The following is a 17,524-nucleotide window of genomic DNA, read 5'->3' as shown; positions in this document are numbered from 1 at the left end:
CCACACACTGGTGTTATTGGCTGATGCTTGAGACTGGAGGTGCAATCCAGCAAATGTACAGCTACAAGCTATAAAACACATTTGTCAGGGGAAAAAACAAAAAGCAGTCTACCACCCAGAATGAATGTTATACACAAACAGTCTCTCAAAAAAAACCCCAGCCTCTCCAAATACATAAATGCACAAATTGCATTAAGATACATATATCACAGATATTATGGGAACTGCCCCTGTAGAGAAATCCTCTTAGAGTTCCTCATATACATATCTGCTTGTACTTTTGTACTCTAGGAACACCTAAGCACTAACAAAAGTTCCAAGTCCATTTTTATTGTTTTCTTTTGGTTAATTTATTTCCACCTCTTTACCTGCTTTATTTGTCAAACCATGGGAGGTCCTGCAGAACAATGGATTCTCTCCTTGAGGTGATTTCCTCTGGGTGTCTGGGGTGATAAAAGGATCTTGTGACCTCAGTTCAGTTCTTTAAATCAAATCCACACATAGGAGGAGGAATGAAGCTCTTTTCACTTCGTAAGGGCAAATGACATCTGGTGAGCAATTCACAGTAACGTTACATCACTGTTGTCACATATTGCTGGTCTTCGACCTTCCTGATGATATGTACAGTCTTCTCTCTCTCTCATGGAGTCAATAAAGTCAAATTCTCCACCATGACCCTGGTCAAGGCCATGCCCGTCAATCAACACAGACCAGCCGATGGCTTGCACCAATTTAATTATTTCTGGCACTCAAACTTGTGGCACACACAAAAAGAACACAAGTAGAATGTTTCAAGTGGTATTTAACCCCCGGGTTTGATTTTTACCTCATTCTAACAGCTTTAGGGACCTCCACGGTTTTGTGTTTGCTAGTAGTGGGCTTGTTATCTCCAGCTTCCCCAGTTTTCTTGACCACTTTGGGGCTTGAGTTACCCTTCCTAGCAGCCTGAGGGCTGGAGGATCCAGTGCCTAACTTGCGGCCCAACAGAGGACTCCTGGAACTTTTGATCTTAGGTGGCTGTTGCAAGGTGTCCATGGGTTTTAGGGGCCTTAGGCTCAGAAGCCCACAGTAGTAGTTGCACTGATGCTGGGTCATAAACTGTTCTAGCACCTTAGGAGAGGCTACTTCTGTAAGACCTTGATACCTGTAAAACAGATGGAAATTTAAACTGATGAAATGATCTGATTGATGGAGTTGCTGTAAAAGACATGGTTTAAGTGACTCTTGCTCATGTCCATGGCATACTTGATACATTTCATGCGTATACAAACCCTTTGGTCTTGGTGGCAATTCTCACGTTTGTGATCCTGGTATTGACACCTGAAAAATACCAGATTCTTTTGTAGTTCCAGGAGGTTGGTGACAAGCCTCAAGAGCAAAATTATTGAAAGAATTGCCATTTAAACTTTTTGTACCAGTTATAAGTGACGTTCATACTTTACCTTCCAGTTGGGTAACCAGTAGGTTCCCATTTGTCCATTGATAGATCCAGTGCTGGAATGTGCAACATTTCTGCTCCACTTCAGAGATGGTTCTGGTGACCAGTCTTCCCGTGGAGTCCATTAGGCAGTATCTCAGATAAACACCCTTGAGATCAGCTTCCACTGTAGCATACGGGATGGCATTGGCCGGCCGGTACATCAGATAAACAGGAATCACTCTGTGTTAATCCAGTGGAGTTTGGAGACATAAGTAGCACATATTATAATTGCACACCTTATATTACAGAGGCTTCTTACAGGCAACAGAGTAGAAATTGTTTTATTTCTAATTTGGACATTCTGTAAGTATAGAAAAAATCTTTGCTAGAATCATTAAAATATTTACTCCATACTCACTCTAGAGAGAAGCCAAAGTTTTCGAGTACCCTTGCCTCGGCAGCGAAGATTTTGCAGTATTCCCGAATTGTGTTTTGTATTTTACACTCCTGAGTGCAGAATGAATGAGATTCATGAGAGGCATGTTTTAAGTCTGTCTTAAAGGGTGTATGCCAGTGTGATTATGTTTAAAGTAAAGTACAGTGTCAGGTTACTGCTACCACAGTCATACAATGCATAAAAAAATTTGGGGGAAGAATATTTTAATTTGACACAATTGGTGATTTTATATGAGAGTCATTTATAATAAGCTTTCTCTGCAGGAAGTTCTCTGGTCACTTTTCTTTAGCATGTATACTCTCTAGCAAAGACATTTGAAAGAGTGAACACTGTTGGTTGCTCCTCACCTGTTTAGTAATTTCCAGATTCCTTTCTGCCAGATTGCTGTGTTCTTTGGTCCCGTATGCAATGGGATTCCTAACTTTTGTGATGCAGGTGCTCCCTGATTCAAACACGGGATCCAGGCCATAAATCGCCTTCACCCTGCAGGTCTTGTGCGCACAGCCCTCTCCCATCTGAATTTCCTCTGTCATTATTCGGCCGAAAAACTTATCACCCCAGTAACCTGAATCTGCTAGTCCTTTGGTAAATTGCATGGGTGTCATCTCTATCTCCTCACCCACTGTCGAGATCAGAAGACAAGATCATATCAAAGACTTAGTATCAGGGCAGCCCATTCTTACTAGATTCACTTCAATTCAATCTGTATAGCACTTTTTACAATGGATATTGTCACAAAGCAGCTGTACAAGACACAACAGAGGGAGCCCATCCTCCTCTGGCTGGGCCAGGGTGGCTAGATTACATAAATTACAGAATTACATAATTATATAAAAGCAATAAATCATAAAGCAATATAAATAAAATCAATAAAAGTTAGTGCCATCAAATACTAAAAATAGTAGAAAGTTCTTAATAATCAGGGAGTTAGATTATGTGATGCCTTATTACATGCAGAGCAACAACAAACAGTCCAGGCTGGCAGACAGAGATGAGGAGTGGCGTGCAAGTTATCATGGCTGGTGGAAGTCATGATTGTCCTCAAAGAAGCAAGCGCAGCAGGATGAACAGGATTATGGCTGATAGGGATCACAGTTGTGCTCAGCACGGGTCAAGATGTCCACTATTTTTTCACCCACCTTCCAAATCATCCCGTAAGAAAAATTCTGCCAGAACTACAAATGAAAAGAGAGAGAGAGAGAGAGAAAGGGGGGGGGGAGAGAGGAGGCACACAGAGAGAGAGCAAGAGAGAGAGAGAGAGAGAGAGAGATGTAGAATGTGGCACAGAAAATCAGGTGTATTTGTCCTATTTGATCTTAGTTGATGAACAATAAGAGTGTGATTTACTGTCTGCGCTTAGCAGGAAATCAGTGGTATCTGTTCCATATTCGTTTGTGATTGTGCAGCCGTAAACTCCGCAGTCTCTACTGCACGCCTGAACAATGGCCAGAGCTACTTGACTCTCATCTCCTCCACTGCAAGAGAAAGGTGACGAAAAAGCAAAGAGTGAGTAAGAGAGGTGGGAGAGAGTGAGAAAGAAAAATCTCAAAGTGAATGGAAAAAGGTCCTGGAGATTACATTTTCTTTTCCCACAAGGGGGCACTGTGACATAAACACCACTGTATTACAAGTGAGTGTGTCAGGCAGAGATAGAGGCGCGTTATTTTGCTGACACAGCACCCCGTGACACAGATTTAGACTTTAAAGCTGTGTGGTGATGGTGAAATCGAGCGGGATCAGTTTACACCCTCTCTGTCTGGCCAGCGCCTCACCTCCATCTGTCCCAGCTGTAGCTTCACAGTCACATGGGCCAAATAACTCCAGAGTGAGAATTAGCGAATGACACGGCCTTGCCACAAGCGCAATGCCATAATAAAAGCCATATGTCAGAACTGCATTACGTTTACCAATATAGCACATGATTCTTCTTACTCAGCCTTTGCATCTCAGTCCTCAATTTATTGTTGTTTCCTGTGAAGTGGCTTTTCCCCCAGCAGAACTAACAGTGTGGCTACAGCCAATAGGCAATTTTTAGGGGGTTGAGGGGGGTTGCCATCCCCCTTGTTAGCAAAATGACAAAAATGCATCCCCCTTGTTCACCTGCCATCCCCCTATATACTCTGTAGAGTAGTGTCAGTGACCATTGGGCCATCCCCCATGTTAAAAAATATCAAATCACCTACTGGTTACAGCTAACAAAAACCTTTTGTGAATATCTCTGAGGCAGAGCCAAACACTTTGTATCTGTCTGGAATGACCTGAAGCATTGCAGTTGAAGCATGAATATTTTCACTGTCATGAAATTTTGTTAAAGAAAAAAAAAGAACTTGTGGCTAAATTGTTGCTTAAATCGTTTCCTGACTACGAGGTCACTAACCTTCTTTTCATTTCTGCGATTTCCTCTTCATCCCTGGACCACTTGATGGTAGAGTCACTTAACACGTTGAAGAACTGGCACCACAGCTTCAAGTGGCCTGAGGCATCTGAGAAAACCTCTCCCCTGATCTTCCGAATAACCTGAGGCGCTGAGGGCAGAGGGAGATAGGGGGACACCCCAACAGAGATGACATGGTATACACCTATACTTTCTAATGTTTCCACTTCCTCAGTCTTCAGCTTTAGAATGCCCCCCCACCCCCACCCCCACCCCCACAACCAGGCCTCTCTAAACACCCACACAGTGTTTACATCTCTTCATTCTCTTCGATCATCAGCAAGACACACTGTGTGAAATAACATATTTAAACATTTACCCACTTACCGCTTTAGAGAGTTGTTTGTCTAAATCTCCTTTGGTCAAACACTCTTTTCACTGTTTTTTTCTTCCACAACATGCAGTAAATTCATCATCTTGAAACAAGCTGTGAGTGTTAATGGTGCATAATATAAACAATTCTATAATGTTTATATAACCTACACTCACCCCATTAAATGGAATTATGAGAGCATTGAGCCTTCAGTGAGCAACTGGAACAAGGTAGGCGTTAAGTAAGGGATAATGAACAGTGAAGAAAAGCAGTTGTGGAAAATTATACCCACCATTGTGATGTGATCCTCATGCAAAGTGGAGCGACTCATTTGCTGTATCTTCCACTAATTCTATGGTGATTTACCCAAAATTTTGTTAATTTAACATTTAAGAATTTAATATTCTAAATTGTTTTATTAATGTATTTCATATATTTCTTCTGCTACAAAATACAGCTGTTCTTCAAACCTCTGATTTTTTATACAGGTGCTCTCTAAACCTGACTGTTTTCTCCATTCTGCCAGTTCCAAACTGTTTGATTTCAGTGGTTATTATTCATCACCCGTCATTATACATCAATAATTACTCTAATCAATCAGAATCAAGCATTCAAAAACCTCACAGAATAATGTAAAGTGAAAGGGGTGAGCACTGGCAAAATAAACATAGGTACAATTTGCTTTGTATTTGCAGTAAGTGAATACAGTACCCTTGAAAGGGTCCAGCTTCTCTTTCTCTGCTGGCTTGTTCTCAGTCTTGCTAGTATCTTTCTCCTCAGTGGTCTCCTCCTTGGGTTTTGGTACCTCTAGTGTTGCTTTGCGGCGAGCTAGCAGAGGTGAGCGTCTCTCCGTAGGTGGCGTTTTTTGGCCACTCTGGGCCTGGAGGAAGGCAGACCTGCGGGCTTGACTGGGTGACATATAAGGACTGTCTTTCTTGCCCTGACCATCTGTAAAGGATGATCCTTCCCCTTCCTCCGTCTTTGTTCTCGCTAGATATATCTTGCGGCGTGCCCCTGAGGCCAGTTCCTCTGGGGTGGCAGACGGGATGAGGGTCAGGCTGTCCCGGCGTTTCATTTTGGGGCTGCTTTCACAGGACATAGTGGAGGTGGGTGTGCTCCCCCCACTGTTCTCATCTCCTTTCTTTTCTGTGCCATCCACTGTAATGGAAGGGACAGAGCCAGAACCAGAAGACTGAGCCTCTAGATTGGGATTGTTCTTAGCCATTAACCTGCGCAGACTGGCTGGACTTAATGGGGGCAGTGTAGGTCCCACGGAGGTTGTGAGGCCAAGTTTTTCCATGGTAGATGAAGAACTCTTCTCAGTATCAGATGCAGGAGAACTTTGAGGTGTTTTTGCCATTAAGGATTCAGTTATATTGGGACTCAACTGAGATGGCACTGAGTGTTTGTTCTTGTCAGCTAAGTTCTGCTCTTTTGATAAGACTGAACCAGAAGAAGGCGTCGCAGACTCTGAATTGCCCACGTAGTCAAGATTGCTCTTGACTCCCCTGAGTATTGCAGCTAAAGATTCTGTACCTTTCTCCTTGATTATGGTGGCCATATGCTGCTCAGCAATGCTATCCACATGCGTAACAGAGATAGGAGGTACTGAGTGGGGTGTTTCTTGTGGGACAATAACGACAGGGGGTGATGAGGACTTTTCGTGGGCTTGCTCTTGACCTGGAGTTCTGGGTGAATTGTTGTCAGCACAAGCTATGTTTATTACTGGGATACTGTTGTTGTCACTTCCTCTGCTACGCCCACTACTAGTCTTAGTTAGCTCATGTCCACTGCCCATCCTTGTTTCTCTACTTAGTGTTTTAACATCCTGGATTTTATCAACGGAAGTAGGTGTGTCAGCATTCCTTGCTCTGTACTGGCTAGGAGTCACACCCACCAGTTTTGCAATAACTGTTGCACCGTCCTCCACGATCATCTCACCTGAAGCTCTCATTGCATCATCCAGACGTTTCTCAGTTTTAGATTTGCTGTCTTTTTGTTTTGGTGATGGCATAGTGTCTTTAGATTCTGATCTGAGGATATTGGTGCTGGAGATAGTTGGAGGTTCTCTGCTCTGGACTTGGTCTGACACAATGACTTTGATTTCTGGGATAGGTGGTGTAACATTAGTCTCCTCTGCTCTCTCCATGACTGTCTCATCTGTATCAGGCAGAATTATGATTGGTGGAATCATTTGTTGCACAACTGGTTCATTCAACTCCTTCTCAGTCTGTGTCTCTGAAGAGGTTTTGGGTTCCTCCAGCAAACTGCTGCTTGTTTCAGTTTCCATCTCTGTAGTTTCCACTTGACTTATAGCAGTGATGGTGCTTGACTCTTGATCTTGTATAATATTATAGTTTTTGTCTACAGTGTCCTTTAAAGCTGAGGCAAAAACGGATTCCTCCTCACTTTTCAGTGCACTTGTAACCAAATCTGTAACAATTTTTCCCTGTGGTTGTAAGTCACTTTCTTCAACATGCTCCCCTAAAGTGGAGCCAGTGATGGTATCTGACCCTTGATCCTGTACTACCGCATTATATTTCTCTGTACTGACCTCTACTGCTGGGACAGAAATGACTTTGTCACTTTCCACTACAGTTGTAACCAAATCTAGGGATATATTTTCATGTAGATTCATGTCACATTCATGTGTGCATGGTATGGGTTCTTCTAATGTGGAGACATCGATGGTGCCTTTCTCTTGATCCTGCACTATATTATTATTGTTTTTCTCTACACTGTCCTCTAAAAATGAGGCAGATATGGACTCCACTTCACATTGCACTGCAACTGTAACCAAATCAGTGGCAATTTTCTCATGTACTTTTATGTTACTTTCATCTGTGTTTCCCTCTAATGTGGAGACAAAATTGTGCTCTTGATCCATCTCTATAGCAGGAATTGTATTATTTTTCTGTTCGCTTTCATCCGAGGCAGCAATCTTTTTTTCTGTTTTTAGGTAACCCTCTAGGTTTTCCTCCACAAAGACAGGTTTCTCAACTGTCTCATACTCACTTTCCTCTCCACTTCTTTCAACATGGAAAGATGTATCTTGTGGTTTTGTTTCAAATGCACGGCCCTCTTGTTTTGTCTCCACAGTGGGCGTCACATCCTCCCTGTGTACCTTTACACTCATTTCCTTCTCTTGCTCAGGCTCAGTGAGGAATGTTATGGGTCTGTGATCTTCTTTGAATGTGGATGGAGAGGGAGGCTGGTTCTCGTAATGTTCTGTTCTTTCTGGCTCTGACGTGTTTGGACATGTCAGAGAGGATTCCAGGCTCTGCGGGAAGTCATTTAAGTAACTCTGGTAATCTAAAACATGCGTTTCTTTTGCAGTGAACATGACTTGATCCACGGGTGAGGTGAACTCTTGTGTGTTAACCTCACATGGTTGGGTGGCTATCCCCTCTGAGACAAGGCCTTCACTGCTGTCAGTCTGTATATGCCCATCTGTTGCCTTGAGCCATAAACAAACACAACACTGGTTAGTGGAACATATGTATTCAAATGGGTTTAAGACCCATTAATTTCAGGTATGGAGCTTTAGCTGAATGGAGAAATAATTTATAGTGTGTAAGTGGTACACAGACACAATTCAAAACCTCATAAATGCAGAGAATGTAGAAGCAGCTGTTATCTTTATGCAAAGAACATTTAAGATACACTTTATTGATCAGTTGGAAACGGAATGCTATTTTTGTGTGTGTGTGTGTGCGTGCGTGCGGGTGTTTTGAAAAGGCTTGGATTTTTTTCTGAATAACCAGCTGAAGACAAAACCGTTAATGTTTGGTAAAAGCCAATGATCAAAGGCAATTTTCAGTCAATGTTTAACATTCACAGTGGTTAAGTCACAGGTCAATGTGTAACTGAGACATGCATCTGTGCCTTTGATCCAAAACTTTTTCAACTTCTTTTAAATGAAGAGCTGATTTTGTAAATAGATCAGCAATTGTAATGTATGTTTAATTATGAATTATTCATAACAGCCAATGTTTTATGGTCTTGCAAATGTTAAGTAAAAGCAACTTTCCAAGTATTTCTGGAGCAAAACAACATAATATTTATGACCTGTCAAAATTTTACAACGCGCTCATGTCATCCATGATATCTGATGCTGTTGACATGACCCAAATGACATCAGTTATATGTCAAAAAAGGAAAAAAATGCTGAGCTATATTGCTCCACAATGTAAAAGGGGCTCTCACTTATGCAAAATGTATCCTTGGTGGAAAAAAATAAACCTGTCCCCTTTTGTAGAGAAATTGGACTCCTTAGCAGCTATCGATGCATAAATGTCAATAGCTGCCATTAAATCTGTGTTGGTTGGTTGCAGTGGCCCAGCGCAACATGCCAAAGAAAATTAAAATTACACTAAATCCTGTATTGTCATACACAATTGCCAGATTAATAAGGGGGAAAGAATGAGCCTCTAAGAGAGCCATGTGATAGGAAGTATCTCTTGTGAGTTTAGCAAACGAAAGGAACAACAGATTTCAGTTTGTGAGTGAGCAGTAGGGGATTTCCCCAGTTGTTTTTACAGAGAGAATGTAAAAGGAATCAAATGTTGACTAAGGAGATGTCTGTTCACCCCTAGATACCTCGGTGAGTCATTTTCAGAGCCACACAATGCAACTAAACCAGGCACCGAACATCATTGAGAAACTCTCCAAAATAAATTAATCAAATTTATTGCAATATTACTATACTCCTCAAACTATGGAATTTATTATTCAGTAGTTTATCATGATGTGTATTGTACTTACTTATTTTATTAAGTATCATCTAGTCAAACAACTATAGATTTACTTATGATCATGAAGTGAAACACAAAGTGTGTGTTATAGTAAATATGAAATTATAATATACAAATATACAAATTATAAATTAAATGTTTACATACACATATGCATATGTATATACATTTACATATACATTTACATACATAAAAGATATATATGTATATGTATATATAAAAGCTATGTATTTAAGATGATGAAATGTTGTCAGTTTATACATGCACAGAAATGACTCTGTAATGGTAAGTTCACTCATGTATGTGTGATTGGTTGATGGAAGCTGTATATCTTCGAAAAAAGAAGTTACATTGGATGGAAAAAGACTAGTCACGTTTAGTCTATAAATGGAAATCTCACAAGACTTTTCTCTGATAGAAAGAAGAAGTGCCTTGCTCATTCTTGTACACACGCATACACACATACTCAGACTCACACACACACACACACATTTCTGATGAATAGCAGGGGTTCCTCCTATTGACCAACCACATAGACTAACATAAACTTCCTACAATAGGACGGGGGAGTTTCAGTTCCACATTATGGAGAAAAAATGTTAGAAGAGAGCAGCGAGCCAGGTGTAAACGTCATGTGGAGAACAAGGAGTAATTTCATCCACAGAATGCACAGAGTGCAGGCTGCTGGGTTAATGACAGTCACATTATGAGACTTCTGTTAACACCTCTGTGTGCTGTGGTCCTCTGTCACCAAGAAAGAAGTCATATAGTCTTTCTTTCTTTCTTTCTTTCTTTCTTTCTTTCTTTCTTTCTTTCTTTCTTTCAGTTGCTCACAATACATTTCTGGTGGAACTTTCGGTGAATCAAAATAGCGTGATATTGTCGAAGGTTTGGTATACTCTTCTTCTATTGACAAAGGTATAGAAAAGGTCTAACTAAAGCTCCAAATTTCAAATCATAGACAAAGATTAGCAATGTAAGCTTAGCATTTTTTGCAATCAAGAAATGAACACTCTAAAAATTAAACCATAGGAAAAACAGGTGAGAGTTTTTTGACCGTCATACAGTTGGAGCAAAATGAACGGATTTCTCTACCTGTGAGAAACAACAACAGATGAGATAAAGTAAAACTCTGACAGAATGAAGAGCCTCTCTGATAGAAGACTTGCCCCATTGCCCAGTGGCTCAATACGAAGTGCTTTGTATGGTAAGGCTGCCTTGAGTAGAGATGAGAAACAAGGTTATTTTAAGACAGGGGGCAGCAAGGAATCTGGACAATGTAAAGAGGTTTTACTTCCATGCTCAGACCTGTTTCGGTATTTTGTAAGTCTGCTTTCAATACTGACCGCATTGCCGTGTGTCTAGGTGTGTGTGTGTGTGTGTGTCTATATATATATGTGTATATATACATAAATATACATACATATATATGTTTATATATATATACACACACACACACACACACACACACACACACACACACACACATATATATATATATATATATATATATATATATATAAACATACACACACACACACACACACACACACACACACACACACACATATATATATATATATATATATATATATATATATATATAAACATACACACACACACACACACACACACACACACACACACACACACACATATATATATATATATATATATATATATATATATATATATAAACATACACACACACACACACACACACACACACACGCACATACATATATACATACATACACACACACACACACACACACACACACACACACACACACACACACACACACACACACACACACACACAGACACTTCCTTCTCAGAAAAGCTAAATTTGGTTTGCTGCTTTTCATCTTCACAAGCTATCACATCAAATGGAACATCTTTGTATAGTCCTGTCCTCAGAAGTATTACGTGCCATATAGTTTGGAGCTATTTGAATGGGCCCAGAAATCTTTAGACATGAGAAGTGATTGTAGAATAAAACTGTGAGTGTGTGTGTGTGTGTGTGGGGGGGGGGGGGTTGTTGTGGAGTTAGTCTAGTAGGCTAGTAGGCTAGTGTTGTTGGTTTCCTTGTTTTCCTGACAGCATTGTGTTGTGTGTCGCTCTTGAGTGTTGCTGACGCACTGAAACCCATACTCTCACCAGTCCAGATCAAATGAAATCAACTCACTCTGAGTCACCCTCACCTACTGCTGATGGTTTCCTTAAAGGGCCAGCAGCCCCCTACATTCACTCAGAAAACCTGAAAGGTTTAGAATATTTAGTGTCCTTTTCATGGAAATGTCACACAAAACAGGATTTCCTTTGTGTCCATTGCTTATGAACCAGAATGAGAATGTTGTTCTGCTTGTATTCATAGATTCATTTTCAAAGTGCATGGAAAAAAATATTTACATTTTCTAATTCACACTAAAATGTGGAGAAACAAGGTTTATGCCAAATAAACTAGAAATAATAAAGCCAGCAAAAACTAGTAATTAATCTCCACTGAAACGATGTGCTCTGTACTGGGTGCCTTAGGTGCATAATTTGCGTCATCTTGGCCAAGGACTGGTGTCATTAAACTCAAGTCTTGTCACACAAATGTACCATCTATAAATAGCTTTCAAGGGCTTGCCTGCTATGGCTGTAGGCCCATCTGAACTGCAAATGGAGAAGTATGAAAGATGAAAGATGAAGGAGAAGCAGCTCACCTCAAATGGTGTTAGGGGAGAAGGCAAAAGTACCTCCTCCACTGCACTCTGTCTTTCCTTCTGTCGTGTCTCTTGTACCTCCTCCTGTATCTCCTCTTGCATCTTCTCCTCTTCCAAAGAGTTCTTCAGTGAAACTGTAGTAGCTTCTGGAGGTCTCTCAGGAGTTGGAGAGAGCTCCTCCATGTTAGTAGATGTAGATTCTTGGACATGATCAACTGAGTTCTGGCTCTCTTGTGCCACTTGCTCAGCTGGACACACAGAAACAAGTGGTATTCTCTCTTCAGAGTCCCTGTTCTCCTGTAAGTTCACAGAAGGTGGTGGTTCATCCACCAGCATAGGTGGAGGTTTCTCTGTAGCTGCTTCACAAATCATTATTTTATGCTCTGGCTCCTGGAAAGAAGTTGGTGGGCTGTAAGACTGTGTCTCTGTGGTAACTGGTGGTTGTTCTCTTTCCACTCTCGCCTCACTGGTTTCCTTTGATACCCCTGCTTTCTCGGTGGACTTCTTGCCCTTGCCGAAAAAGATGCCCTTTAGAGAATGGAATACCGAACTGAGGGCAGATTTGTGCTGATGTTCTGACTCTTTGGGCCCTGACATCTTTGTTTCAGACTCTTGTTCTAGTTTCATTTGTCTTGCTTGCTCTCTCTCTCTTTCCTCCACCATTTCTCTCTCTTTTTCTATCCTCTTAGCCATTTCTAACTCTCTTTCTCTTTCCTTAGCCATTTCACTCTCTCTCTCTCTTTCCATGGCTGTTTCTATATCTTGCTCTCTTTCCTTGCCTATTTCTCTTTCATGCTGTCTCTCTCGTTCCTCCTCTACCCTCTCGTCTACATCCATTATTTCCTCTGCTCGTGTAAGTTTTGTATTTTCCTCTGCTATCTGTGACTGCAGAGATTGTGCGAGATATTTTGCTAAACTTATTCCTTCATCATATATATCCTCCGTGCTTACAGCGCCCAGGCTGGCTTCACTAATAACTGCCTCATCAAATCCATTTGAGATCCTTTTCTTCTTTTTACCCAATGAGTCAATGGTGGGGGATTTGGGAGTGACTGTCTCTGCTGAGTCACTAAGATGGTTGAACTGCTGGTCTCCATTCTCTTTTATTGAATCGGCTCCTGCTTCCTTGACAGCCTCTGTAATTCCATTTGTTTCCTCAGTGGTGGCCCCTTGCTGGTCCTCCGCTTGTGTCTCCTGTGAAACAGCATCCTGGGCTTCAGAAGGGGAACTGAGGGGATCAGAACCACCAGGAGATCTGCGTTTCCTTAGTGAGCGATCTTGGCTTACGATGCTCAGATGCTCCTGTTGTGCGTTCTCTTTACCGCGGCGACGGCTCTCCTCCAGCTCTCTGCGTTTGAGCTCAGCTTTCTGCTTCAGTTTAGCAAAGAACCTCTGGTGGATCTTATATTCACTCATGGTGCCCACCTCCAGCACTCCAGAACAAGAGACAATGCCTTTGCTGTTTCTGGCCGAGGCCTGATAGATGGCCGCATCGTCTACTGTGCAGCTGTAATGAGGCAGATATAACAAGGTAAAATTTTTGAGAAACAAAATAGCATTAAATATGCAGCCTCTCGCAGACAATGTGTAATGAAAAAGTGAATTCTCTTAACTGAACCAATAACGTTTTCTTAAAGATAGGTTTTTAGTGGGTGTTATGAACTCACTGTAGAGTTACAGTTAAGTAAACAATAACTGATTTTGTTTCATACTTGTAAATGTGGAGACTGTGAGTTTTTCCATTTCGAAAGATTTCGTATTTTGGAAGACCACAGTAACGGTCCAGTTCCATGTCATCTTTGTACCAGGTAAGTTCTGGTTCTGGGTAACCTGCAGAGACAGAGTTGCACAGAAAGATGAAATATTAGGAATACTTTAACCCTGAGCTTCTAACCTCTTCATTTTTAACCATGCTCACAGAATAAACACTCTGCTGTAGTTAAATTAGACAGGGAATTGTGAAACCTAAGCAAAAAAGAAAAGAAAAAGAAGAAGAGAAAAAATCTAAAAGATTTTAACATTTAAAATGTGAGTAAACACTATATTGCAGCCATAAATTACTCCTATTAAAATGACCACACTTCTACTCTACTTCAGCTACTGATTTTTCATTGTGTTTACACTGTCTATTCTTAGTCTTCCAATTACTTAATTTATGGGCCAGATTTCAGAGGCGTGTTTCAAAACAATTCAGCTGTGGCCTGTTGGAAGTTGTCATTTCAGAAGGTTGCATCATCTCTCTCTCTCTCTCTCTCTCTCTCTCTCTCTCTCTCCCTCTCCCTCTCTCTCTCACCCAGTCTCTAGATGTCACATCTAAATAGACAAGCAACGTCAACTTTCTGCATTTGTGGGACTAATACTCTTTCACCGTCGATGTTATACATTCTGTCACTGATATCCAGCTGAGCAGACTATTCTGGAAGCAGTAACACCTTAAAACAATGTGGTTGAGGGGTGTTAGCACCTGCATCACAGTAACAGAGCTTTGCCTATATTTTCACATGTTAAGGACCACAGTTTTGATATGAGTAATAATTTCAACACAAAGACACGCACACAACACACACACACACACACACACACGCACTCACTCACTCACACATGCACACTGTTCTACTGTACATTATGACTGTGGAAAAAGACCAAACTTGTATACCTGTCACCACGCATGTGAATTTGACATTGCAGGACTCTGATACTGCCTTAGATTTAATAGTGGTCTCAAAACACGGCTGGGTCTCCTCTGTCAGCTGAGCCATGATGGTACAAAATGTACTCCTAGCCAGAGAAAAACACAGCAAGTCCCCTTAAGTGACCTTCAAGGACACAGCACAGCAATAGTTTAAAACTTCAAAGAACTTATTTGGGATGTACCAACAGTTGCTCCATTTCATCTCACCTCACACAGCTTATAAATCAAGTCAATCAAACAAACAATCAATTAATTAGGGGAGAAAATCTATAACAAACCGTTGAAAATGTAGATGCATATACAGAAATAAGGGGTGTGAAAACCATTACTAATGTGACGATTAATGTTTCAAGGGAAGGCAATAACCAGAGAGTTCAGAATCTGTTAATGCGCATTCAAAGGCAGTGTTTACATTTATCAACAGCTGCAAATCGGATCAGCTTAAGAGATTAAACAATGTCACAAATTAAGCTTGAATTTACTGACAGTTATAACAGAAAATTCAATGTTGAACCAACTGTTTGCAGGTTTCTCTTATTATATTCTATTTTTGAGTCAAAGAGGGGGTGCTAGGGAAAAGAAAAACAGGTATTGTTGTTAGAATTGATGTTAGTTTGGGATGTATTTCTTTTTAAAGCCGTATTGTTTTTACCTTGATGGTCTGTAGTGCGAATACCTTTGACTTGAGTAGCTATTTAAAGAGGAAGCAAATCAACACAGGCAGCCCATCAGACATCATTATCTGAGAGGATTTAGATATCTGTCCCCACACTGTGGATTGTTTATGGCTATTTTTGGCAAGATTTTTCAGTAGCACTTCCTTTTACAGTGGGTAAATGTGAGACTTGGGGTCAATTTGTGAATGGGTACGTCAATGTGTATTTATGTGAGCAATTTCTAATGGGGAAATACAGGAAAAAATAGAATTGGTACAGAATTGGAATGAAAAAGGAGTTCAATTGATTTAAATGATTTAAAGTTCTTTTACTTCCATTTTGTTGGGAGTAGACACAGATTCTATACTTTCAACATAGTTTGGCTACTTTGAATGTCAAATGCAAGTGCAGTCAAATAGTGAATATTTTGACAGTTTACAGAGAAACCTTTTGCTCTGTAAAGGTTGTATCCTTATACCATGGAAGTCACATCTCTGCTAACTTCAGTCAAAGAAAGTTATGGTTAAAGTGAAAATGCTGAATTAAACAATTTTACTCTTTATTATATGGCCTGTTATTTAATGTAACTTAAATGTCTAGTAATTGCAAATAACATCTTTCTTAGTTGAATTTCATTTAATTTCACTGAACTGAATTCTTTTTCTCTCATTCACAATTAATTTCAAATCCTACAACATTGGTGTTAAATGAAGCTTAGCTTCCATGTGGTGTTAATTAAATCAAGTTCAACCATTTATCCTAAGTTCAAATCAGAATTAACCTCAAAGACTTTTTTAATATAAAGAATTTTAATAGAAATGCATGACTGTTGCCCCTAACCATTAAGAGCATGTGAGTATGTTTTAGTCATTAAATAGGTACTTCAGAAGTTGAATATGTTCAGGCTTGTTGTATGCTGAACATGATGCAATAATTTTGTGGATCAGTGCATTATGACATCACCTATGAGATCACTAAACACAAACCACAAACATTGATTTCCATCTTAAACCTCATACTTAATGTTCATGCCTGAAAAGATCAATGTCTGAGGCACAAATTACATACTTAAAAAGTATTTACAAGTTCTGAACAATTTCTCTTTAATTTAAAGTAGTTATATTGCATGTACTGTGTTAATTGCCACTAACTTCTCCAGGGGAATCAGGGAGCATTTTTCAAATTATAAGGTATTCTTTTTACTCCACCTGTCATTAATGCTATTTATCATGTGAAAATGTGGTACATTAATCAGACTGTGAAGAGTTTTATGTCTGACATTAAATGCTTTGTTTCTGGGATAAAACTTAATTTCACACCATTGGTCAAAATAGGCCTTGGAGACTTAATCCATTTCACATATTTTGAAGATTAAATTACTTAAAAGTTCTCACTTTCTGTTAGGGCTCAATATGATATGATATCTGCCTTTAGACATGTTTGAAATAGCTCATAATCACAAATCACAACAATGAGGCGCATTCTTGAGAAACATAGTAAGGATTTAGTTTTCATGATGTTGTATCTGTCAGCTGCTAACTATTCTACAACTACAACTGTACAAGTGCACAGCTGTCAAAATTAGATCAACTGGATTAATTAGATCTAGCACTGGAAATGAAAACGCTGAAACAAACTGGATTTACCAACGTTACTTCCTTAGATCAATAAATACTCAGTCAGCCATTTACTAATCTCATTATCCACTGGCACATCACAGAACAAAAGCACTCTTCAAAACGGGATGCATACTTTGAAGGAACAAAGTGTTTTTGTTTACCTGTTTTCAGGCCTGACGTTAGAGAGGTAATTGCGGCTGTCTGACCTGCCGCTGGGTGCAGGGCTGTCCTCCCCATTTTGACTGTCTGATCTCCCGTTGCCAGAGTAAGACCTGATCATGGGTCGACGGGATGTCATCGTCCCCCGAGCAGATTGATCAAAAGAATTATAAAAAAGTCCAAAGGGTAGCGCAAAGTTCTTGCCGTGGAGGAGAGATGTCTTTTTTGGAGGAAAACCAGGCTCAGTTTCTTGGCTGACAAAGTCCAAATTCTAATGTTCTTAAAGACCAAGGACCCACTGGAGGAAAG

General features: G+C 40.2%; 1 protein-coding gene across 1 annotated transcript; it reads right to left on the bottom strand.

Moving 5' to 3' along the window:
• Positions 1 to 45: 45 nt before the first annotated feature.
• Positions 46 to 17,460, bottom strand: alpk3a (alpha-kinase 3a). The gene is made up of 14 exons (XM_030765281.1): positions 17,218 to 17,460; positions 15,434 to 15,472; positions 14,746 to 14,867; positions 13,802 to 13,919; positions 12,090 to 13,596; positions 5,336 to 8,081; positions 4,255 to 4,402; positions 3,225 to 3,352; positions 3,017 to 3,052; positions 2,225 to 2,499; positions 1,839 to 1,927; positions 1,443 to 1,660; positions 1,272 to 1,320; positions 46 to 1,144 (listed from the first exon to the last, which is right to left on the bottom strand). Exons 1-14 carry the CDS (start codon positions 17,352 to 17,354, stop codon positions 823 to 825), a joined length of 5,934 nt encoding a protein of 1,977 aa, XP_030621141.1. The 5' UTR covers positions 17,355 to 17,460; the 3' UTR covers positions 46 to 822.
• Between the last annotated feature and the right edge of the window lie 64 nt (positions 17,461 to 17,524).

Source organism: Chanos chanos, chromosome 2 (assembly GCF_902362185.1).
Source record: "Chanos chanos chromosome 2, fChaCha1.1, whole genome shotgun sequence".
NCBI lineage: Eukaryota > Metazoa > Chordata > Actinopteri > Gonorynchiformes > Chanidae > Chanos > Chanos chanos.
This window is presented reverse-complemented; position numbering and strand designations above follow the sequence as displayed.